Source organism: Trichosurus vulpecula, chromosome X (assembly GCF_011100635.1).
Source record: "Trichosurus vulpecula isolate mTriVul1 chromosome X, mTriVul1.pri, whole genome shotgun sequence".
In the NCBI taxonomy this organism is placed as follows: Eukaryota; Metazoa; Chordata; class Mammalia; order Diprotodontia; family Phalangeridae; genus Trichosurus; species Trichosurus vulpecula.
In genome coordinates this window covers 39,874,122-39,899,816 of record NC_050582.1, presented here as the reverse complement: position 1 = coordinate 39,899,816, position 25,695 = coordinate 39,874,122, and the positions used below count along the sequence as shown (strand labels likewise).

The 25,695-nt window shown below is 40.8% G+C and overlaps 1 protein-coding gene across 1 annotated transcript; it reads left to right on the top strand.

Annotated features, from left to right (window-relative positions):
- The first annotated feature begins 4,494 nt into the window (after positions 1 to 4,494).
- Positions 4,495 to 25,262, top strand: HTATSF1 (HIV-1 Tat specific factor 1). Its single transcript, XM_036740357.1, has 10 exons — positions 4,495 to 4,594; positions 4,912 to 5,094; positions 8,319 to 8,508; positions 9,060 to 9,107; positions 10,124 to 10,278; positions 11,921 to 12,084; positions 13,019 to 13,118; positions 20,295 to 20,384; positions 21,947 to 22,084; positions 23,083 to 25,262. The coding sequence occupies exons 2-10, from the start codon at positions 4,921 to 4,923 to the stop codon at positions 23,350 to 23,352; spliced, it is 1,329 nt and encodes a 442-aa protein (XP_036596252.1). The 5' UTR covers positions 4,495 to 4,594; positions 4,912 to 4,920; the 3' UTR covers positions 23,353 to 25,262.
- Positions 25,263 to 25,695: the final 433 nt, after the last annotated feature.

Genomic DNA, 25,695 nt, shown 5'->3' with positions numbered 1-25,695 from the left:
TATATAGGGAATGGGGCATAGAAATCTATCCTGCACTGCAAGAAAGTAAGGGGAAAGGGGATGAGGGAGTGGGGTGACAGAAGAGGGCTGACTAGGGAATGGGGCAATCGGAATATATGCCATCTTGGAGTGGGAGAGGGTAGAAATGGGGAGAAAATTTGTAACTCAAAATCTTGTGGAAATCAATGTTGAAAACTAAAATATTAAATAATAAAATAATTGTTAAAAAAAAAAGAAGTTCCAGTGGCTCCCTCTTTCCTCTAGGACAAATTACAAAATCCTCTTTTGAGTATTTGAAGCCCCTTACAGTGTTGTTCCAGCCTACCTTTCCAGGCTTACTACATATTACTCTCCTTCACACACTCCCTGTTCTAGCCAATTTGGCCTACTTGGTATTCCCTGTAATGACATTCCATCGCTCGCCTTTACACAGACAATCTCTGTGCCTTTATGCAATCTGTCCCCCATGTCTGGAATACACTCCCTCCTCAGCTCTGCCTTATACAATTCCATCCTTTCTTAAAAGTTCAACTCAACCAGCACCTTTTATAGATAGCCTATCCTGATCACCCTAATTGCCAGTAATCTCCCCCCAGGAAATTATGTTTTGCTAATTCGTACTTTTCTGTGTATATGCTGTTTCCCCCCAAAGAATGCAAGCTCCTTGAAGAAAAAAACTGTTTTACTACTGTCATATGGCTGGTACCTGGCACATAGTAAGCACTTAAGTAAATGCTATTGCCATAAATGAAAAATAGCTTCATTCTGCCCTGAAGCCAAATGAAACACATTTAATTTCTCTTCCACATGACAGTCCTTCAAATACTTGAAGAAAGACATCATGTTCCTCCTTCTCCCTTCCATAAACCAACTAAAAATTTTGTGATTCTCTCTTATCCTATCTCTAAAGTATAGGAGAAAGTTACCATAGGAAGGATTTAAGTAATTCCAGGAACACATTTCATCAGTATTTTAGAATACAAAGCTTTGTAAAAGGAGACCATTCCTGATTAATGTTTCAAAAAGTTTATGATGGAAGATTACTTTGCTTAAAAAACTACTCAACAGGGTAGTAGCAGTAGCAGTAGTAGCAGTAGTAGTAGCAATAGTAGTAGCACTAGTAGCAGTAGTAGTAGCACTAGTAGTACTAGTAGTAGTAGTAGTAGCAGTAGTAGTAGCAGTAGCAGTAGTAGCAGTAGTAGTAGTAGTAGTAGCAGTAGCAGTAGCAGTAGTAGTAGTAGTAGTAGTAGCAGTAGCAGTAGTAGCAGTAGTAGTAGCAGTAGCAGTAGTAGCAGTAGTAGCAGTAGTAGTAGCAGTAGTAGCAGTAGTAGTAGTAGTAGCAGTAGCAGTAGTAGTAGTAGTAGTAGCAGTAGTTGCAGCAGTAGCAGTAGTAGTAGTAGTAGTAGCAGTAGCAGTAGTAGCAGTAGTAGTAGTAGCAGTAGTAGTAGTAGTAGTAGCAGTAGTAGCAGTAGTAGTAGCACTAGTAGTAGTAGTAGTAGTGGTAGTGGTAGTAGTAGTAGTAGTAGCAGTAGCAGTAGTAGCAGTAGTAGTAGCACTAGTAGCAGTAGTAGTAGTAGTAGTAGCAGTAGCAGCAGTAGTAGTAGTAGTAGTAGCAGTAGCAGTAGCAGTAGTAGTAGTAGTAGTAGCAGTAGTTGCAGCAGTAGCAGTAGTAGTAGTAGTAGTAGCAGTAGTAGCAGTAGTAGTAGTAGCAGTAGTAGCAGTAGTAGTAGCACTAGTAGTAGTAGTAGTAGTGGTAGTGGTAGTAGTAGTAGTAGTAGCAGTAGCAGTAGTAGCAGTAGTAGTAGCACTAGTAGCAGTAGTAGTAGTAGTAGTAGCAGTAGCAGCAGTAGTAGTAGTAGTAGTAGCAGTAGCAGTAGCAGTAGTAGTAGTAGTAGTAGCAGTAGTTGCAGCAGTAGTAGTAGTAGTAGTAGTAGCAGTAGTAGCAGTAGTAGTAGTAGCAGTAGTAGTAGTAGCAGTAGTAGCAGTAGTAGTAGCACTAGTAGTAGTAGTAGTGGTAGTGGTAGTAGTAGTAGTAGTAGCAGTAGCAGTAGTAGTAGTAGTAGCACTAGTAGCAGTAGCAGTAGCAGTAGTAGCAGCAGTAGTAGTAGTAGTTGTTGTTGTTTAGCTCTACCAGGAGGACTCAATCTCAAAGGTACTTTTGAGTAGCCTTGTTTTTCGTGGAATTTTCCTCCCCAGATGACTCTTCCTTTCTATTTAGATTTTGCCAAGTTAACTTATCTTTCCTTATGAGATGCTGTTCACATATGAGATTATCTTTCAGGTGTATGGCTTAAGTAGGTCTGGCTCCAAGGGAAAAAGAACAGCAGCTAGCTACTCTTTTCTCACCTCTGTGTAGAGCTGGAGTTGCATCAAAAGGGCCACCCCCCCAGAAGCAGTAAGTATCCAAGGGAAAGAGGTGAAAAGAGGAAGCAGAAGAACTAGCAAAGAAACTCTTTTCTTAGAAAGTTATGAATGACAAACTCTTTTAATTTGCTATTATAAAGACAGAGAATATTCCTTTTAAGAAAAAGTCTTTTAAGAAGCCTGGCCCGAAAGAAGAGAAAAAAGGCATCTCCTGCCATTTATATGCAGAACTGGGGATTGACCAGTGGGAATATTGACTAAAATGCTGATTTTTTCTATCAGTTTTGCTGACTTATTTTTTTTTCTTTTTCCTTTTCTTCCTCCTTAAAAAAATTTTTTTGTTGTTGTTTTTATAAGGGGATAGAGATGAGGTGGGAAAAGATACAGGGGGAATTCTAGGAGACGTAAAAAACAAAAGATATCAATAAAGGCCTATTTAAAAATAAGGAAGCTTCTTCTGCAAGCAAAATTGTTACTTAAAAGGGACAGAACAGCAGGGAGGGGTAGATTTTATCATTTTTCTCATTTAGGAACAGAACAATCATCCTCCCTTCCCAAAGTATATGTGTCTTACTGAGAAACACAGGAAAACTTTGACTTTACAGTAAACTCTCAAGTCATCCATGCTAAACTAGTGACACAAATGGTATGGATAATTCCTTGTCTTTGAAATGGTCTATGTGTTGGCTTGTGGGTTCCTTTTTATAGCAAATTCAGCGTTATCATTTTCACTTGCTTTGTCCAATACTAAAAGGAGTTTGCAGTTCTTCATAGCTTAAGGCAACTTAATACAGACTAAGGAATTCAAATTGGTATTCGAAATTGGCCATGGGGGAGCCACAATTGATGAACCATGCATATAATCAGAAGCTGGCTATAACTGACAAGCACAATCAAAAATTTCCAACGTGTTCTCAAGGCTAAGTGGGATTTCATATCTGTAGCAAGATCTCTTAATTAGTGATGTCAGCCGCAGGATGTAAGGGATGTTATGAGTTGAAGCATACTCCCTTCCTCTTGCCCCTAGCGTCACAAGGATATCCCAGAACAGACCTGAAAAATTCATTCCAGGGCACAATTTGCCCGGTGGCCTGCATTAGGGAAAGCGTATAACTGGTTTGCAAATATTGATGGCTCTGCCCAGTGGACCAGTGTTACGGCTGCTAAAACACGGATCTGATCATGGCATGAAGGAATATGACCATTTCAAAACCTTCAACGGCTTCCTATTGCCTCTAAGAGAAAATACAAACTCCCCAGACTGACATCTAAAGGCCACCCTTGGTTGGCTCCCACTAACTTTTATAGCTGTATTTCATATCACTCCCTTTTCCTGTTCCAAACTGGCCAGCTACTAGTTCTCCGAATGACTGCCCACCTCTTGCTTCCCTGATTTTGCCCAAGTGGTCCCCTCGTGTCCTTTACCCCTTTTGCCTCTTAGAAAAGATGGCTTCGGTTCCCCCCCACTCCCCCACAACTAGGTCTTTCCTGATCCTGTAACTCTTCCCTAGTTAGTAATGGTCTTTCTTCCTTTTGAAGTTACGTCGAGTATATTTAATGAACTAGCCATAACCCCTCGGAAGAAGATATCCTCTTTGAAGCCAGAGACTGCTCCAGCAGCTAGCACTGCCCCTGGCACATAGTAGGTACCTAAAAAGGGCTGGCTCAACTGCAGTAGAATGGGAACCAATTGGGCAGGCCTGCGTGTGGCGTTTTTCTACCCTTGCCCCGGCGAACTCCCCAGACCGAGCCCCCAGTCTGACAGTCACCCCTCTCTGGTAGCCCCCGGCCCCTCTCTTTATCACGTGCTCATTAACGCGCCCTCTACACAGCGCCCAGAGCTCCCTCAGCTCGGCCCAGCCGAAAGAGCAGCCCCGGAGCGTACAATGTGGCCCTCTGGCCGAAGGCCGGGTACTCAACACTGGCTCCGAGCCTACCACCTCAGAGCCCAAACCGGAAAGCAATCCGTCTGAGCGGCCCGCCCTTGACAGAGGAACTAATGGCGATGCTCTACGTCACGGGGAGGGCGGGACAACGCGAAGGCGTCCTCCCACTGGCTATTCTATTGGCCCCGGCGGCCTTCGCTCACGGTGGGGGCCAGTGTTACCTTGTTGGAAGGTGGCGCTCGGGACGTCCGGACCGTAGAGTTGTAGCGTCGGCCAGCACGCCCCTCTCTGCTCCCGGCTGCAGTGCTCTTGCGCCCTTCTGACGCGGTTTCCCCTCGTGTAAAGTAAGTCTCCCCCGGGACCAGGCATCTGGATCCATGCCCGCCCAGTTAGGCCAGCCAGCCCCGGGAATGGAGCGAGTCTACTACCGGGCTGGGGATGGGAATAGGGGTAGGGAGTGCGTGGCCGGGAAAGCGGGACTTCCGCAGAATTCCAGTCCGGAGCCGGGAGGGGGCTAGAGGTTCCTGAGCCTGCTGCGGGAGGCAGGTGCGGGGGCGGGATGGAAGGAGCAGCGGCAGTCGGTCCCACCAACGCTCCCTCCCATTCTACCTACTCCTCGACTTTATCTCGGCCTTTCCTTCCCGGCCACCCCTCCTGGGAGCGGGGAGACATGAGCAGCCGCCGGCGCGAAGACAATGATCAGTTCAACGAACAGCTGCGGCTCCAGCAACTCTACGGGGAGCGTGCTGGGATGCCCGAGGGCAACGACCCCTACACTTATGTGGACGAAGCCGATGGCACTGCTTACGAGTGGGACCGGGACAAGAAGGCTTGGTTTCCCAAGGTATGCGTGGCTGGAGGGCGCCTGGGCTGGAAATTAGGGGGTGGGGATGGGGGGCTGCCTGTGGGACCCCATGTGAGGCAGCGGCTGCTACTGTTTGACTTGATCTTCTGCAGCTCTTAGGTAATCCATTTCCAAAGTTGCTGGGCACCTTCGGTAATCTCACTTTCCAGGCTTGGCTTCAATTTGCTCTGTTGCCAGTTCATTCATTTATTTAATTGTATTTCTTCCCGGGCTTATGACTTATTCCCCCCCCCCCCGCGCCCCCCCCCCCCCGCCAAAAAAAAAAGGCAGCGTCGAGAAACAGCTAGATAGTGGCTGATCCCGGGGAGAGACTTTCTTGGCGGCTTAGGGTATCAGGTTTTCCACTTGGGCTTTGTACGAGATGCAAAGTTTTCAGTTGGTTGGACGAAGCAGTGGTCTTGGATTAGGTGAAAACTTAGAATTGCTATGATAATAGTTGACTTGGTAAGCAGCTTTGCTTACAACTTAAGAACCATCCTCAGATTGGACTTTTCGAATGTGTCACTGTTTGCTTTCTGCTTTAATTTTATCCCTGGGCTTGAATAGTGGAGCCATATAACTTCCGAGAGTATGTTTAGAGACTTAGATGATGAGTTTTTCCAATTATATGTATGGATCTTTTCCAAGCAGTATTGGATTTGAGTACCTTGAATTTCTTGGCTGTTCTGCCAAAAATGAAAGAAGAGCTGTTACCTGCAACTTGAAAAAGAGGAAATCAAAAAACAGTGTGTTTGTATAAGTCAGTCAGTACACACTTACTAAGCACCTACTAAGTGCCATAAGCACTGGAGATACAGAGAGAGGCAAAAGACCATGACGCCTTAAGGAGCTCACAATCTATTGGGAGAGACAACAAGCAAAGAAATACAAACAAACAAGCTATTTACAGGATAAATAGGAAATAATTAAGAGAGGGAAGGCACTAGAATTTAGAGGTATCAAAAATTAAATCTTTGAAGTATGAGTCCTGGGAAGGGGGTGGGGGCAGGGTGAGAATCTGAAACTGAAAATAAAATGAAATTGAATGGAAAATGTTTTTTAATAACTATAGAATGGATCAAATATTTGGAAGACACAGGAATTATGTTCATACACTTGTAAAACATCTTTATGGAGGGGGGCGGAGCCAAGATGGCGGCTGGTAAGCACGGACTAGAGTGAGCTCCGTACCCGAGTCCCTCCAAAAACATCTTTATGGAAATAAAGGCAGACTTTAATTGGAGAGATAATAATTGTTCATGATTAGACCACATTAATATGGTCTGATAGTACGATTAGACCATGCAATATATGACAATACTACCTAAATTAATTTACTGATCTAGTACCATAACAATTAAACTACCACTGGGTTACTTTATAAAGCTGGGGGAGAAATTCTTCTAGAGGAACAGAAGATCAAGAATCTCAAGGGAAGTAATGAAAGGGTGGGGAGTGGGAAGGAAGGGGACCTAGCAATACTAGGCCTCCAATTATAGAGCAGTAGTTATCAAAACTACTTGGTACTGGCTAAAACAAGGAAAAGCTGATAAGTGGAACAGATTACATACTACATGAGATCTAGAAACAGAGAAAAGAAAAGAGCATCGATGAGAAATTTAAAGAAAATAAACAGATGAGATCAGAAGGAGGTTCAGAGGCAACAGACAAAGTGCTTTGGAACAACCATGCTGAATGGAGTGTACACTTAATAAAAAGTAAGCTGTACAGAATGAGACTCACAGTTTCATATATCATACTTTGTAAAGAATGCATGTAAAATATTTATAAATTTGTAAAAAAAATACCATTTTTGAAAGTATCCATGTTATTGAATTTTCTCAAGTTCAGAGTTTAAAAAATTAAAATTATACAAAAAAGAAAAAAATAAAATATGAGTCCTGTATAGATGGAAAAAAAGGTCCCAAGAACATACTGCCTGGCTTGTGAACCTACAATGACAACAACTCCATTTTAGGTATTTTAAATTTTAATTATATACATAGAGGTTGTCTCCAAAGTCTTAGGGAAGTGTTATGCTATTAAAGTTTATTAAGAGCTTTCCTCTTCCTCTTCTCCCCCTTCCTCTTCTCCTTCCCCTTCCCCTTTCTTCTCCTTCTTCTCTTTCTTCTCCTCCTTCTGCTCCTCCTTTTATTAAAGCTTATTAATAGCTATTAAAGACTTTTGGAAAGCCAAAAACTTTATTAAGACTCTAGTGACACCCTGTATATATTTAAACTTCTTTGAACCTCAGTAACCTGTTCTGTTTGTATTTGATTTCTAGCTTAATAAAGCTAGTTCAAGTTCACATTTTTAGCCACCTTTTTTGAGTACTTTTTGAGTAGCTTTGAGTACCTTTCACAATAGTCTGAACTTTGACTTATTTATCTTATTTAAAAAGGCATAAAAAGTCTGCTTCTCCACAAACTTTCAGCTTCTAATTTTTCCTCATTCCTAAGATTGATTGGACTAAAGAATTGATCTGTATGAAGATAGCACTACAGTTTTTCCTTTGTGCAGTGATACTTTACCTGCAAGATACCTGTACAACCTGCTACAACCTGGTAGTGTTGTCCTTATTTTAGTTTGAAACATATTGATAAAAGTGACATTTTTTATGATAATGAAGCAAAACTAAAATTTAGTCTGAATCGATGTCCTATACACTAAACCAGGGTACCATTCTAAGTCTCTGTGTTTACTTAAAATTATTAAATGGTAAATATGTATATTAAATATATATTATATACACCATATACATCTAAGTATATAACCATGTACATATGCATTTATGTACATGTGTGCGTGTGTTTGATCAGTGGTGTGACTAAAACTTGGGGAGCTGGCAATTTGAACTTCAGCCTGATCACATATGTTTCATCTGTTGCTCTTATATAAAGTTTCTGATGAAAAAACAGACTTGGGTAAAATATATTCATATCCACTCGCCAAAGTAGATATGAAACAAAGTGGAAAAAGTGCCAAGAGAATTCAGAAGTGCCCTGATACTTAGTGGCTCAAAATTTGTACTGGCATCCCGATTGCCCACGGATCATCTGTTATTAACACATGCTTTCCATATGTTCAAGTGGTCTGGCAATTGTACACTTCACTGCCGTAACCATTGTTAGTTAGAAGCCCATCTACATTACCATAATTTGTTATACTGTGATTTAGGGAATAATGAAGTTAGGATGTGTTTATATATTTGAATTTCCTTTTAGATAACTGAAGATTTCCTTGCTACATATCAAGCCAATTATGGGTTCCCTGCTGATAGTCCCTCTTCTTCTCATACAAAAAAAGATAATAAGGCTGATGTCAATGTAAAACCTGAAGAGAAACCTACTGATAAAAAAGCCACACAAAATATTGAAAAAAAGCAGAAAGGAGAAAAAAGAAAGCCTGAACCAGGTAAGAAGCTATCTTAACAAAATGCAATAGTTCAAAAAAAAAAACTTTGACCCTAAATCTTTAGAGAATAGCAATGACTTTTAGGGAAATAATAGTGGGAAGTCTTTTTAAAATAGTTTTTAAAATCAAGATAAGCAACCTCCCATTTCAAATTAGTGCCTTGAAAATAAATAAATTGCACAGCTCAGACACACTTGAAAAAGGAGGGTAAGGATTTGAATTGTTTTGTATGGTGATCTAAGTTCCCAGATAAGTGAAGGTTAGGGGAGACAGCCCACGGCAGCAGGGAGAGTCCTGGTTTGGAGCCCAAGGCCCTGAGTTTGGAGCTCTGCCCTTCTGCCCCATGTGCATTTTCTCTCCCTCCCATGCCCCCCCTCCAAGTCACCTTACCACTCTGGGCCAGTTTCCTCATCTATAAGATAAAAGGGTGCCAGTGGGCTCGGTGACCTGGAATCTTCTGGCTCTAAATCTGGGATGTTGGAAGCTTAGAGAAACTACTACCCTAACAAGTTTCTGTGCTCTGGGCCTCATAAATTTCATTTTATTTTCAGGATGGTTTCAAGTTGAAGAGTACAGAAATACAAATGTTTATGTTGCTGGTAAGTACCTTTTCAAAGGGCATCTTCCATTACATTATGATAGAAAGTCTTTGGTTTTTAACATCATTTTGATTTTCTTCAAGTGTATATTTTATGTTAAAGTTTGGCATACTTGTATTTGGAAACCCATCCAACAGTACAAAATGTGTATTTACTGTTAAATTTGATAATAGGAAAAATCAAATGTAAAATTCACAGTGGGCAGCTTTTCTTGCCATCCCATTTGGGATCTCAAGCAAAGTTAATCCTGCAAACTTACTGGTGCCACATATACGAAGAGCAAAGTCGAATAGAGTGGCAGGCTTGAAGCCAGGAAAACCGAGCTTTGGGTTCCATCTTGGACACTGACTGTGTGCACGGACCAGTCATTCGCCTCCTTTGGGCCTCGGTTTCTTCATCTATAAAGTTGGGGAGGGGGTGTTTTAGAAGATCTGTGAGGTCCCTTCTAGCTCTAGATCCTATGATATAAGATAGAAATATACATATATACACATATTTGCGTAAATAACATAGGCCTTCCTAAGAAAATCATATGTGATTGAGATTCAGAATACAGACGTTCTAAATTTTGTTTAATTTTGTTATATATGTAAGTTGCAAAATGTAGTTACCATGAAAATCACAGCTTCTGTACCTTCTGAGTCATTAGCTTTTTTTTTCCTTTCCCTAACTGTGGAAGTGGTTTAAAAAAAAACCCAGTAAATCAAAGTGTGTGTTATTGTGTAAGGGTACGTAAGGGATACAAATACCTACAAACAGTGAATTTTGTTTGGACTATTTTTGATAATTTGATGGATAAGGATGGTACTTTAAATTTGATTTTAATTTTTTGTTGTATAGAATTTATTAATTTTAATGTAGTCAAGTAAATGTGTCTCATGAAGATTCAGATGGCACAGTATCCGGTTCACGGGCATTTCTGATTGGTAGAATGCCTGGATGAACCAGCTTTTAAGAGAACTACAGCTATACTCTACTTTCTGAAACACATTGCAGTGTCTTTGTTAACTTTGCAGGCTTACCTCCAGACATTACAAAAGACGAATTTGTACAGCTTATGTCCAAATGTGGCATTATCATGAAAGATCCCCAAACAGAAGAATATAAAATCAAGCTTTATAAAGATAAACAAGGAAATCTTAAAGGAGATGGACTTTGCTGTTATTTGAAGGTCGGTTACATAGATAAGATGGAGATTTGAGAATCTTGTGACTTAAGACTAAGCTTTGACGGATGATGTCCACCATCTAGAAATATCATGAGCAAGATGTGGGGGAAACTGAAATTTCAGCTTGCATGTGTGTACCACATTTAGTAGAGTTTATTTGTTTGACCTTGCCAGTGAATATTTCTCATCTAACTAGACTAGCAAGGACTTTGTACCTTCCACATTGACTGCTTTGAATTTTTTTTAAACTGAAGAAGGGAGTTGTGTGGTTAATAAAAATTGGGAGTTGATTAGTAGCAGCGTGGACCTCCCAGAGGAAACAATGGCAGAATTGGCATTTAGAAAACACGGGGAACCTGTGGCCTTCTAGGTCCTGAATCCAAATTTTAAGGAACAAATCCTTTTATTAAGGGGATTTGTTCTGCGAAGTTTGGATTCAGTCAAAGGGCCAAACTTAAGGACCTAGAGGGCCACATGTGGCCTCAAGGCCATAGGTTCCTCACCCCTGGGTTAGGACCTCCTGGTGAAGATGGGAGAAATAGAAGACGAAAATCCTTGTCCTTGAGGAACTTAGCAGTCCAACAGTAGGGGTAACTGAATGAGGTGCGGCAACTGGAAAGTAGCTGCGGACTGACATCTAGAAGAACAAAATAATGCACACGCACACACATACACACACCCTCCTCCAGATTAAACATAGGTGTACTGAGTACATGTAGATGGGCTAAGGAGCATCCAAGTGAGGCTGGGCTTAAACAGTCAGGGAAGAAATGCTGTGTAGTGTGGGGGGCTTTGGATGGGGTCCTGAATGTGATGGATTTGAAATTACCACAAAAGTATTATGTAATCAAATAAAAAGAAATGTATAGGCATTTTACCAGTGGATTCTAGGATTGTTAAACTCTTTTACCAGTGTATGTATAAATGCTTGTTGGGATTACTTTGGACTAGATGGTATTTTTAAAGGAGAAATTAGGCCTCTAAGAAACTTGATTTGGAGATAATGGAGGACTTCAAAAATTGCTCCGTTGGCAGCTTGAAAGGTAGAGAGACATCAGTAAGTAGGGATTCGGGTATCAGAGCATCATCTTTCAGGCCTAGTGTTGCTAAGTCCTTCTTGTCATTTCATTCCTTGTCTCTGCCGGCTCTACTTTCAAAACTTGGGGCACTACTTTAACAGTGCTCCCCATTTGTGTAAGAACCAACATCATAAAACTTATTTCACATAAAAACACCTTGCAATTTTCAGCTGATCATAGAGCTGGGTTAGACAGGAATTGGAAGACAAGATATTACCGATCCCATGAATCATTTGGGCCTTTAGGTGTAAGGATGATAAAATTTTCAAGCAGTAAGGGATGTTAGAGGTAATCTTGTCCATCTAACCACCCTCATTTTATAGATGAGAAAATGGAGGCCATGAGAAGAGAAGTTAGGGCCATGTACTAGCTAGTTAGTGTCAGAGCCAGGACTCGAAACACAGCTCAGTGTTTTTTCCACTATGCCAAATTAGTTGCTTATTTTACATTATTACATTACATTATTGGTGCATGTTTCTGGGATGTGTGTCTCTCCTGGAAATAATTTTTATGATTTCTCTTGTTTCAGAATAGAACGTAACAGATTTTATTTTCCCTTCAAATAGAGAGAATCTGTTGATCTGGCATTAAAGCTTCTAGATGATGGTGAAATCAGAGGCTACAGACTGCATGTCGAAAAGGCCCAGTTTCAGCTCAAGGGTGAATATGATGCCAGTAAAAAGAAGAAGAAGTGCAAAGACTACAAGAAAAAGCTTTCTCTGCAACAAAAGTTAGTGTTGACTTTTTCCTGTAGGCCTTGTCATTTGGGGGCAATGTTTCAAATTAAGTATCATGGCTAAAACATGCTTATAACATTTGGCAATAGGAATTGGGTTGCTTTATTCCTCTAAACATATGCATATGATTTCATGTAAATGCCGTCTGTGCAATGGCATTCTTTCCTAGAGAACTAGAGATGACCAAGAATCTTACAGGGGGTGGTTAACAACAAGGAAGATTTGAGGTTGGTTTTTTCCCCTCTAGTGCTAGAAATGCATTCTATTTATTTGCAATATAAATAAGAGAAGATTTTTTAAAAATCCAACTACCAAAATTTGAATAGATAATCATTAGGAAAAGGAAACTTTGTAAAAATCTAGTTCTTTTTAGAAAGTAGCCAAAGTAATACATTTGTGTTGATTTTGGAGGAAATCTAAAATTGTAGTGAAATTGGTGAGTAAAGTAAAGAAAGCCAAGGATGAGCACAGTTTTCAGCAATAAGCCCCATGATTTCTTAGTGTCTCAAGTGAGTGAACTGTGTGAATGCAGGATGGAAACCTTGTTTTTTATGTGTTTCCATAAAACCAGGAGAGACTTCAAAGACAATTACTGGTGTAAGTAAGCTGTCTTTCACAAATGATATTGGCATTTTGAAATAAATACTAACTTTATAAACCAGGAGTGGCTCTGCAAGAAAAAAACCAAGAACGGCAGCCCTGGGTTTCTGGGACTTGCAGCACATGTTTATTTTTATTTACAAATGGTCTCTGATGAATAGTAACTGAAGAAAATAGGGATTTATGTTTGCATTAAAGGCAAAGAATTATTTGTCACTATTGATTGCCCAATGAGGAAGAATATTAACAAATGAGATTTTTCTCCATTAAACATTTGCAAAAATGCAAAGAAAGCCACGCTATCTTCTTATCGTACATTTCTATTAGACAACTGGATTGGCGGCCTGAGAAGAAAACTGGCACAGCTCGAATGCGACATGAGCGGGTTGTCATTATCAGGAACATGTTCCATCCTAAGGATTTTGAGGTGAGGTGTTTAAATCCTTCCTAGTAGATACTTTGCTATCATGATGATAATTGTTCTTTAAGGCTTTCAGAGCTCCCAATGTGCCTGTGCCTTGAATGATGTTCAACAACCTGGGAGATGGGCCACAGGTAGCATCATGCTTTCTTGGAGGATTCCAAAGTCAACGTCACTCCAACTGACCAATTTCACATGTATAAGTAGTAGAGGCAGACAAATTAAAATGGCAGAGCCGTGAAATTAATCTAGGTTTCCTTTTGCTTAGGCTGGAACTTAAAGCCTCAAATAACTAACTGGGGAAAGCAATGAAAAACAGCCATTAAAAGATTTACAGATAGAGGGCGATAAATGACTTTGGGTTTGGACAGAAGTCAATTTGCGAAGTATTAGGACCCATTACTTAGTGAGGTGCTATTTTCAAAGAATCCCAAAATTCATAGCCATGAAGAGGACTTTGTGGTAGTTAATGCCCAGGTAGATAGTTATTATAGGATCATAGCATGTAAAACTATAGAAGGGACTTTAGCAGTCATCCCATCTAACTCCCTAGCCCAGATTGGTAAAGTGACTTGCCCAAAGTCACTAGCTAGAAAGTAGTAGAACCAGGATTTGAACCCAAGTCTTCAGACTCCAAACCTGGTGTTTTCTTCCACCACGCTACACTGATCTGGAGAAAGCAGAGAAGCCAGGAGAGACGTAATAGATATTAATTTGCAGTTCGATCCTTCAGTTTAACTTGGTCTAGAAGCCAGGTCTCTTCAATGAAGGAGTCTCCACCATTTCTCCTCTCTGGGGTGCAGAGGTGATATCTGCCCTTTTTGGTGGTGTGCCCATGGCCAGGAGGAGTAGGCACCAGAGTCCCTTCATTTGTCTTTAGCACCTTTCCCAGCTTTGTAATCTCAGGCAAATCACTCCACCTTCTTGGATCATACTTTCCTCTTGTATAGAATGAAGAGGCTGGACTCAATGGCCTCAAAGTCTCTGCTAGCTTCCAATCTTGGCTCCTTTGACCTATGACCTGCTAGGTACTTTCTTTCTCCTTTGATCATGTCAGAGTTTGAAGAATAGCCAGGTACCTTCTGACTTTGAGGCTGCTGTACCCTTGTTCATTCACCCCTTGCATTTCATCATGCCAGCGTACAGATTGGTCTGCACATCTGAAAAAATAACTTAAAAGGCTTAGAACACATTTTGAAGTTGTGTTCTGTTGCAGTTGCCCATCATAGGAGCCTGCTTTTCCTTGGATCACTTTTGGTGGGGGAAAGGTTGAGTTTTCTAAAGGATAGAGATTACTAGCACTAGGCATTCTCAGTTAAAGCTGGTCTCAATCACACAGACAAGGTGGGGGTTTCCCCAAAGTAACAAGTGTCTCCCCTCTCCTTTGGGGTACATTTATATACCAGACAGCTGAAGGGTGTTAGAAGTAATGAGCTTAAAAATACCTTTTAACATCAGGGCAAATGACAAATGTTCATTTTTCTTTGATATGAGAGGATCTCCTATATATAATTTCTAGCCTTATTAAAAATATATCAGCTGACAAAGAGCTCTAAGAAAAGATTGAAAACCGAGGTCCAACAGTGGGTGTATTTCAGCCTCACACTTAAGTGTGTCCAACTCAGGGGTGGGGAACCTGTGGCCCGCTAGGTCCTCAAGTGCAGCCCTTTGACCGAATCCAAACTTCACAGTGTGAAGGCCACGTGTGGCCTCGAGGCCACAGGTTCCCCACCCCTGAACTAGACCTTTTAAAAGGGGTAGCAGCTTCCCTTTCCATCAGGAAAAAAGAAATACCACTGGCTCTCAGGGGAAAAAAAAAACATAGCCTGGAAAACAAATAATAAATGGCTAGACAACGGCTTTCTGAAATTTTAATGGCTATGAAGCTTTTTACTGCAGGACTTTGAAGCAATCCCCATATCCCCACGCAGATCTGATTTTAATTTCAAGTCTCTTTAATCTAAGGGCTCTTTCTGCTCAGAAGTTTGTTGTCTTTTTAAGCATCATTTTCATATTTCATTTTTATAGAAAGAAAGGAATTTACCAAATCTCCATTTTCAGATGAAGGAGATTTGTTACTATAATTTCTTCTTAACTTTCCTGTTACTGATAAAGCAAACTGACATCACTAAGCTAAAAGTCTTTCCAGACTAAGTTGATTTCCTTTTGGACAGTTACTAACCTGAGAGGTCAGAAGAATGTTGTAGCTATAGATCCCCACAGGTTAGCAAAGTACTTGATAAAATATCTTGTGCTGTTCTTGAGAAAATGCCAGGGAAGTGAGCTAGATGTGGTACAATTGAATGGATTCACAACTGGCTCAGTAGCCAGACCCTGTAGTCAGTGCTGGGTTAATGTCAGCCTGGAAGCAAGTCTCTAGGAGAGTGTTCCAAAGATCTGAAGTCAGAGGACCTGGGTTCAGATCCTGCCTCTGCCATTTACTAGCTGTGTGACCTTGATCAAGTCATTTCCCCTTTCTGGGGCTGTTTCTTCCTCTGTAGAATGAGGGGGTTGGACTTGATGGCCTCTGAGGTCACTTCCAGCTCTAGATATAGGCACTTATGATTCTGAGGAGGAGGCATGACTAGATAGCAGTTTGTCTGAAAAAGATCTAAGTTCACTGCCAAGTCCAACGTGAGTCAGCAGGGTGATAGGGCAACCAAGAAAGCTAATGCAGTCGTGGAATGCGTAAATAGAGACAGACCTCATTGCTTCCAAGAACAAGGAGGCAAGGGTTCCTCTGTCTTCTGTCCTAATCAGACCACATCTGGGGTATTGGATTCATTCATAGGTACCACATTTCAAGAGTATCGGTAAGCTGCAAGAACGTTCAAAGGAGAGTGAGCAGGATGATGAAGGGCGTCGTTGAGTTCATGCTGTTTGGGAGCAGGTGAAGGAAATGGGGTTGTTCTTTCAAGGAAAAGCAGCATGCAGTCAAAGTGGCTAGAACACTGGACTTGGGATTTGAATTCCATTGCAAACACTCATTTGTGATATGACTTAAGTTCCTTAAACCTCTCTGGGCCTCAGTTTCCTCATCTGTAAAATAGACTTACACTCGATAATCTCCAAGGTCCCTTCCAATTCTAAATCTGTGAGGCTATGATCCTCTTTCACCTGGAGATAAAACAGACAAGAACTGCCTTCAAGTATTTGAAGGAAGGGCTCTCACATAGAAGAGGGTTATAATTGTTTGGGTGCCAGGGGCAAAAAGGCCTTTGGAGGCTGGATGTCTGGAAGAACTTCGTATCTATGAGCACTGTCCCAGAGTGGGTGGGGCTCCTTCAGGAAGGGGGCATGTATCCCCTTCCCGGAGGTTTGTAAGCAGAAGCTGGAGGATCACTGATCTGGTCTGTGCCTTTCAGGCCTAGGTGATGCTAGGTAGCTGGACTGAGTTCCTTTCCAGTGGGGATATTCTGAGACTCATACTTGTCAAAATCCAAAGTGTTGGATTTCAAATTTTTTAAAAAATATTTTGAGGAAAATTTTCCTTTGGGAAGTTGGCTAGAGGATCAAGAATAGCATAGTTTGTTCAAAGTACAAGGATATTGCTGATATTCAGAATTAATAGATTGGAGAAGGGCTAGGGTGTCTTGGGGCTAAGTATGTGTAAATGCCACCCCTTCCCAAGTAAGGGAGCTCTTAGCATTCAGCAAACTGCTAGACCTGTTGGTGATTGCTGAAAAGCTGTCATTGCATTCCAGTGGGCAGGGATTTACATTTCTGCTCTTAAATTCCGTTTTCATTACTGCCTGGTGGTGATTTTATTTTGCTTTTAGGATAGAGAGACCTTCAGGAGGGAAAGGCCACTTCTTTGTGCAGCTTGGCCATTTACCATCCAAGTAAATCTGTAAAATTTATAAGATGGACAAAATGAAGTTAAATCTCTCCTGAACAGTGGAAGCCCATTTCAAGAGTGTAGCTAGACCCACATTATTAGAAATTCATAGAGAGAACACCTTCATTTTATTAGCTGTTAAAATAGAAATTGGTATCATTACCTTTATTCATCAGTTCCTGTGAGCTGAGTCTTGTTGCGGAATGATTTGTTAATTAAAGGGGGGGTGGTGTTAGATGTGAAGATGGGTGGTAGGAAGGACTTACCTACCTGGACCAGTTGGTGGTTTCCAATGCTGAGATTCTGTGAGCCCAGGACAAGAAACTCAAGTTGAAGCTATGTTTGTGCTTTCTTAATATGTTTGCAGTTCTTACATGGATAGCTCCCAAACTTTTCATTATGTTTGTGGTGCTTCAAGGATTTGCCGTTCTGTCAGTGAGTACTCTGCCTCTTCAGATTGAAGCTTCGGTAGATTGTCCCTTGTAAATAAATAAAATAAAATAAAACTCCCACCACCACCCCACTAGGAAAAACACAGCACCAAAAAGAGATGGTGGCCCTTGGCTAGGCTGGTCCTCGGGCCACACGGGCGATCGGCCTTGAGTTATTCATCTGAGATTTTCTCCTCGGTCTTTAAGAGGCCTCCGCGCTCCAAGGAGGCCATCTGACCTGTTCTTCTGTTACCTCCTTTTTGAGGCTCAGAATGGGTCATCTCCCTCTGTGTTGGAATGTGAGCCTCTCCAGAACAGGGGCCGTCTTGCTTTTCTTAGCCCAGTGCTTTGTACGTGGCAGGCATTTATTTTTGTGAGTTCATTCATTTGTAGTTTATAACAGCTAGATCCTGTTCTTTTCAATATGATAGAGTTCTTTTTTCTCCACTTAATAGTGTTTTTTTCAATTACATGTAAAGATAGTTTTCAGCATTCACTTTTATAAGATTTTGAATTCCAAATTTTTCCCTCCTTCCCTTCTCTCCCCCCTCCCAAGACAGTGTGCAATCTGATATAGGTTTTATATGTATAACCATATTAAACATTTCCACATTAGTCATGTTGTGAAAGAAGAACCAGAACAAAAGGGGAAACCCATGAGAAGGAAAAAAAGAGAAAACAGTATGGTTCGATCTTTATTCAGAGTCCATAGTTCTTTCTCTGGGTGTGGATAGCATTTTCCATCATGAGTCTTTTGGAATTGTCTTAGATCATTGCATTGCTGAGAAGAGCTAAGTCTATCAAAGTAGGTCATTGCACAGTGTTGCTGTTACTGTGTACGATGTTCTGGTTCTGCTCACTTCACTCAGCATCAGTTCATAAAAGTCTTTCCAGGTTTTTCTGAAGTCTGCCTGTTCATCATTTCTTATAGCACGATAGTATTCCATTACATTCATATACCACAGCTTGTTCAGCCATTCCCATATTGATGGGCATCCCCTCACTTTCCAATTCTGGGCCATCACAAAAAGAGTTGCTATAAATGTTTTTGTACATGTGGGTCCTTTTCTCATTTTTATGATCTCTTTGGGATACAGCCCTAGAAGTAGCATCGCTGGGTCAAAGGGTATGCACAGTTTTGTAGTCCTTTGGGTATAGTTCCAAGTTGTTCTTCAGAACGGTTGGATCAGTTCACCACTGTGGTAGAGTTCTAAAATGAAACCTGGTGGTGTGATGGGAAATTTAAGAACTGTATCACCTTTATTTACTGAATGGTCTATCAGGCTTTTGGCAATTTCTGTAAAAAAAATAAAAGAATCTACCCCAAACAGGTGGTCATTTATTTAAAAATAGGCAGTGTCATCAATAGCATCCTACATGTGTAGAAGGAAAATAAGTGGATAGAGTAGCAGTGTGAGGCTTCAGGCAATTTTGCTGGTACTGGTGATGCTAAGCACTGATACAGTCTTGTAGTAGGTGCCCAAAGCTGTAGTCACCTCATAACTGGAGTGTGACCTGAATGGGGACTGGCCTGAAGCTATGTCAGATAAGGATCGGTTCAAGGAAATGGGCATCTTCACCTTGCAGGAGGGAAGACTTGGGGGTGGCAGGGAAGGGAACTGAAGACACATAGGTTAAATGGCTTTTCTCTTCACTTGTGGAATGGTAGAAAGCTCCTGCAATGGGAGTATTTTGAGGCCTGGGTTGCCACTACCTAGCTGCGTTATGGGCAAGTCATTTCTCCCTGGACTTCAGTTTCCTGATCTGTCAAATGAAAGGCTTGCAGAAGCTGGCCTTAGATCTTTTTACTTTAGTCTCTTCCAACTCTGTCTTGGATCTTCTTCGTAGGTGGTGAAAATACATGGAGATCACATGATTGTTATTTTCATAATCTGGGTATTTGTTTCACCAACGCAAAATTATAGCCTCCCTCCAGTCCTCATTCTCTGTCATTCTTGTTCATGTTTAAATGAACAAACACACCTCAACCCCTCTCTGCAGCCCACTGGAGGATTCGTTCTTTTGATGTCTTGGGAGGCGCTGGTGTATAGCACAGACCATTGTCTCATTCTTCCACATGACCAACTCGCCCTCTTTTCTGGCCATGAATTGCCTTGCTAATGTCTCCTATGCTACTCCTTACACCAGAGTCACTGTTGGGAATGTGCCAGCCTACTTATGTCCATTATACGGCCATCATTGCCCTTTGAATTCTTTACCATCCTCATCTATCTTAGTCCATGGAGGTCTAGGAATCTCAACCAAATAGCAACATCATATTCATGTTAAGCAGAAGGGCTTTTGCAGAAATGCTGTGTGATTTCTTGGTCAAGTCCTCAATTCTGGTCCCAGATCATTATGTGTGTCTAGCACTTGTACAGGATAGGATTATCGATAGGCTGATTTTACAGACTATACGTCCAACTGTTGTTCATCTGCTTGGTTTTTCCAGTGTGAATGGTTTGACCATTCTCTCTTAAAATTGCTATGGATTTTGCAGAGACTTTGTAATGTTTCAGACCTTAGCATAATTAGTATGGTATGATTTGTCAATAGGAATATTTGGAGAATATTTCTACTGATAGGAAATCTTTTATGGTAGTGATAGACACGTCTCCTCGTCTCACACCTCTCTTAGTGTTAATGTTTCTTACTCTTGTGTTGCCTTCTTTAATGTTGACATGTGAAAGACTTTGAAGAGAATTGTAAAAGCTACATTTTCCTCCATCTGTACATATAATGCTTTCCTAAACCACAAACAGCTTCAATTATAAATATAAAAACTGTTTTTATAAAAGCAGAGTGTGCTTACAGTAGTACTCTAGCTTCATTTCCTTTTTTAAGAAAGGAAATGGGTTTGAAAGCTTTATATTTGAGACAGAAATGTGTTTTAACCATGTGCAATCTTTACAGGAGGATCCATTAGTGCTAAATGAGATCAGGGAAGACCTCCGAACAGAATGTGAAAAGTTTGGGCAAGTAAAGAAAGTCCTTCTCTTTGATGTAAGTACGTGACCCAATTGGACAAAAATTACTCGAAAATAATCTGTCTTCCAGCTAACAGACCTTAATGTGCACCCGGAGTTTGGAATCCTTTTCTCTCTAATAGGCCTCCTTATCTAGTCATAAAGAGGCTTAGTGGGGAGAAGAGGTCTGTCCCCACAGCCAGGAAGGCCTGGGCTCACCTCCCTCCCCTGCCAGGTCCTGGCTGTGGAACCCTGGGAAAGCTGCTTCATTTCTCAGTGCTCAAAGACCATAAGTTTCCCCCAAAGTCCCAACTTGTATTGACAGAGGGAATCTCCTCATCTGGGAGCTCCCTAAACCAGGAAAAGCACAGGTCCAGCTGTCTCTCCACATAAGCATGTGTTCTGTAGGGCCGCTAGGGGGTGCTGCAGGGGCTAGAATGCTGGGCCTGGAGTCAGGAAGACTCATCTTCCTGAGTTCAAATCCCACCTTAGACACTTAGTAGCTGTATGACCTGGCAAAGTCACTTTACCCTGTTTCCCTCAGTTTCTTCATCTGTAAAATAAGGAACCAGAGAAGGCTTATCAATGTATACCAGTACTCCATGTAAGGCCATCTGGTGCTTGTCAACAAATAAGCATTTATTAGCAATAGTTTTATCTGCCTAGATAATTTTCCTTCAACATAATGGCTAGACCTCTGATCAGGTTCAGGAAAGGACAGAAAAAACTTGGTCTGTGGTAACCCACCCTTTTCCCCCTCCTTTCTTTGCATATTTCCCCTTGACCTTGCATTTTGACAAAGGAAAATGTTTTCCTCTCTGTAGTTCCCACCCACATGCTTTGTTTTTACCAACCCTTGTTTTTAACAGCAACTTGTCCTATTGCAATATGTGTATTTCTTATTAGGGAAGATAGAAGGTTAAATGTGAGGAATAATCAGTGACTTGGAAGGGAGGACACCTAGTCAGTACTCACCCCTTGGCCAGCTCTCCTCCTTATCTTGGCTTTCTTAAGCATGTGACTTCCCATCTACCAAGACACTGGAAAACTGTAGCAGCTCCTGCCTTGTTTCTGAAAGAAGCCCCAAACCTGAAATTGAAATCGAATCCCAAATGTACAAACTACCTTTCAATTATAACCCATTCTCCTTTCTCAGCTTCTCATCTTTTGCCAACCCTCATATAAGCCATCTTGCTTCAAAGAGCCCTCCCCACCTCCACTGAGCATTGAGAAATTGCTAAAGGGATGGGGGGCGGGGAGAAGGGGGACCTCTAGGTGATCTAGGGTACAGGAAACTTTTGCCACTGATTGTTGTGCAACTCTTGGTTAGTCACCACCCTTTAGTAAATAATTTGGGAAATCTCCAAAACAAAGTTTGCGGGGAATGGGGGTGAGGCAGACCTAGCCTCCAGGATGGGCTCTCATAACACTCGTTGAATCTCCATTTTATAGGCCAAATATCAGGGAAGAGAGTCAGGAGGTGTGCCAGTCAATAGACCTCAGTACATATAAAGTGCTTGAAATCTTTTGTCTCCCCCACCTAGATTGGTTGGGGGCAGGGAGTACATTTTAATTATCCCCTTTTTTGTCCCTTTCCAGAGACACCCAGATGGTGTGGCCTCTGTGTCATATAAGGAGCCCGAAGAAGCTGATATCTGTATACAAGCCCTTAACGGGAGGTGGTTTGGTGGTCGTCAGTTACGTGTGGCAGTATGGGATGGTGTGACGGATTATCAGGTGAGAGCGATAGCTTTCCAGTCTCCCTTTTCCTTCTGCCTGTCTCCTCCCCGTGCCCTATATTCAGGTAGGATATTAATGATGAATCTGAAAGTGAAATGATAAGAATTTTGTTTCACATAAGGATACTGATTATAGTAGGTCTTCACTCTTAGACTTTAAGTTTTATTTAATCAGTTTAATGTAGCAAGTCATCTTCATTCATATTTTGTACCTGTGACATTGTGGGAGGGATTGTGAAGTATGAGGGGTGTGAATCATGCTCTTCTACCATGAAAGACCAAAATGAAGAAGTAGAAACTAAACCTTGAGTCTTGCTTGGAACAGATAGATGGTAGGTAAAAGCAGTAGCAGTGTAGAATCAGACGGTTCTCTTTCCATTTTGGGTCATACGTTGGTTTGTTTTTTGTTTTCTGGTTTGTTTGTTTTTTACATCGGTGATCTCAATTTCAGTTGAAGTATAGAAGTGCCTGACAGCCATTTAAGGAAACTGAGCCTTTGTCAGATTTTCGAGACCAAATATCAGGTATCTGAGTTGAGATTAGATTTTCCTCAGATTATGAATTCGATCATTGTAATATGTAATATTACCTATTATTAATTACTAATATTTATGGACTTCTTCCATAAGTTTATCAGAATACTAAATCCTATATAAATTTCATACATTGTAGAAAAAACTAATAAAGCCAAGTGCCTTTTTCCATCTCCTATACTTTTTCCAGATTTTGTGGTATCTCTTTTTATTACATCAGCTTGTCTGTTTTTGCTACAGCTGACCTCTGTGGCATGATTAAAATAAACTACTCTGTGGTATTCTGTAGTAATCCTAGCTTTGGAGGAGTTAGTTATTTGAGCTATTTCTAATGGTTCTTGTTACTCTCGAGTTGCTTAAGGTAACTGCTTTACCTTGTAGTAAGTTTGGAAGCACCACATGGAAAGTTGATTCTTATTTTGGCTTGAAGTGTCTTTGAATGACATTTTCTATTTATGTGCAGGTTGAGGAGACATCAAGAGAGAGAGAAGAAAGACTGAAAGGCTGGGAGTCTTTTTTAGAGCATCCTAACATCCAGAAAGAAACTCATTCACCGGATCCCGACTCTGCCACCGGAAGCTTGGCCCTAGCAGCAGGGAAACGGTCCCCAGGGAATAGCACACCTAAAGAGCAAACGGAAGGGAGTAATGGAGAAAGCTTCGATGAAGATGGGACCCGGTCTACAGACAGCAGCCTTGGAGACAATGATACTGAAGACACAGGACACCTCTAACCCCTTATAGATGCTTTGTAGGTTGAGGTTTGTTGGATTTCTCTTCCAAGTTTCAGGGCAATTACTAGTAGTGCTCCACGAATATGTACATATTAATCCAATATCTTCAACTTAGCAGTTTTGAAATTTTTGTTCAAGTCAGTACTTAATAGGGAACTCAAAATATTTGTTAATTGACCATGTCAGGGTGCAAGTGAACTGGACAAAATCTGTTGTTGTTTTTTTTTTTTTATCAGATCCTTGCATATATACTGGTGTTTGATATTTATGATTACAGGAAAATTAAAAATTAACTTTGGAATATTGACATTCGCATATGTATTTAAGGCATAAGTTTTTAAATACATAAAACTATTAAAGTATTTTTTCCTGAAAAAGTTTGTCTTTTCTAAAAACTTAAATTCTTTAGAATCTGAGCTTTTCATATACTTTTCCTTATTTTCCCCCCCCAAAAAACAGAACATTAAATTTTATTGAACCTACAGTGTACAGGAAAATATTTGATAATTGTCATGGTCTGGCATCAAAAGTTGGTTTGATGGGTTTTTTATTTAATTTTTGCCATTGTTTGCATTAATTTGATTTTGACTTCTGCAATATGTAAAAGAGATGCCCTCTAAGGGTCATAGCTTCCATTACTAATAGGAAGTATCCAGTGGGAGGTTAATATATCCCTCAGTCTATCCTTCAGGTCTAGTTCTCTGTAACTAGCTTACGGCCTAGTAAAATGCTACGCAGTAGGGTCTCAGTAAATGTCCACTCTGTCTTTCAAAAGGGATGATCCCATTTTTATCCTTAGAGACTGGTAAAAGGAAATCAAAGTGGCTACTTTTAAGTGCTTCCTTCACTCTAATCAAAGTAGCAATAACATTATCATTATGGGGCTTTGGAGAAAGTGGAAGAGAATCCAGATTTATGAAGCCAGTTTTCATTTTAAGGGAAATTTTTTTTTGTAATCTCTGGAATTTTAATAAAGCCTTGATGATTTTGGCAGATGAATCTTTTAAAGACCATCTCATTGGCTCAGTTTTGGCTTTACTCATTTGCATTATCACCTATATGAAATTCACTGGACTTGTATTTTTAGTTTTAAATCCAGTTCACTGTTTCCTGGTTGACTTGGTTTAGGAAAGAACTTGCTAACAATGAGGGCTGTCCAGTAATGGAAAGGGTTGCCTTATGATAAATTCTTCATCCTTGGAGGTCTTCAGTGAAGGCAAATGCCTGCTGGGGAGGGCATTCCTACTTCGACTAGGGTTGCGTTGAATGACCTCTGATCGTCCCTTCCAACTCAAAAACTTTATCTTAAACTACCCACAAATCCCAGTTAAGAATACAAGGAAGAACATCTCCTCAAAACTTCAAGCCATGCATTTGTGGTCGCCACACTTAGACAAGCTAATATTCAAAGTACAAGGTGAATTTTGATTAAGAAATACTCAGTCGATGAGCTGCGTTTGATCTTGGTTGTCAGTAGTGCGCGTTGTTGTATTGTTACTTAAATGAGAACCACATTATGAAATGCCTTGTTGCTTATATCATATCCCTACATCTTTCTCATGGGTGACAAAACAACATACAATAACATTTTGTTTCTTAAAATTCAAACATGTTACTAAAGCAAATCCTTGGAAAAATGTTGTATTCAAGAAGCATTGTCATTTCTGCATGTAGCAAATGCACCTCTAAAACAGGGAGAAAAGCTCAGTACTTCAAAGTTGATTCAAAGCCACTTCCATTTTTTGTCTTTGTCTCCCTGGTGCCTGTCATTCTAGGCCCTTGCATGTGGGTGCCACTGGGGACCAGTTTGGTGTGTGGCTGTACTGAATTGTCCTGCCCTTTGGTTTGCACAGTAGTTCTGTAGAGAAGGTGGCCATGATTGTTATTTTCCTTTCAAATAAAAAACTTATTTCAAGTGTAAATGAAGTTAACATGTAAATGAACTCTTTTAATCATTCTGATTGATTTACCAATAGCATTCTTTTCTCTGTGTTGAGCATCTTTAGTCTTTAAATAAAAAACATATTAGCCCCTTAGAAACTAGAGAGTGCCAAAATAGGACAGGATGTAAGGGATTTCTCTTTTGTGTCTAATTGGATAAATGCAGAGTCACTATTCTTTACCCTCTTTTTTTGAAGTAGACACTATATAAGAATGAAGGAAACTGGAATTCTTCTCAGACATTTAAACTACTATCTGAAAATGCAAAGCAATACATACTGGCAGAAGAGGGGACTCCTCAGCAAAGGCTGGCCTAGTGCACCCACATCCTGACCTACCTCTTCCCCCTCTCATCTGTCCCCCAGCTTCCCATTTCTTGGTTGCCTCTATTCATTTACCCAG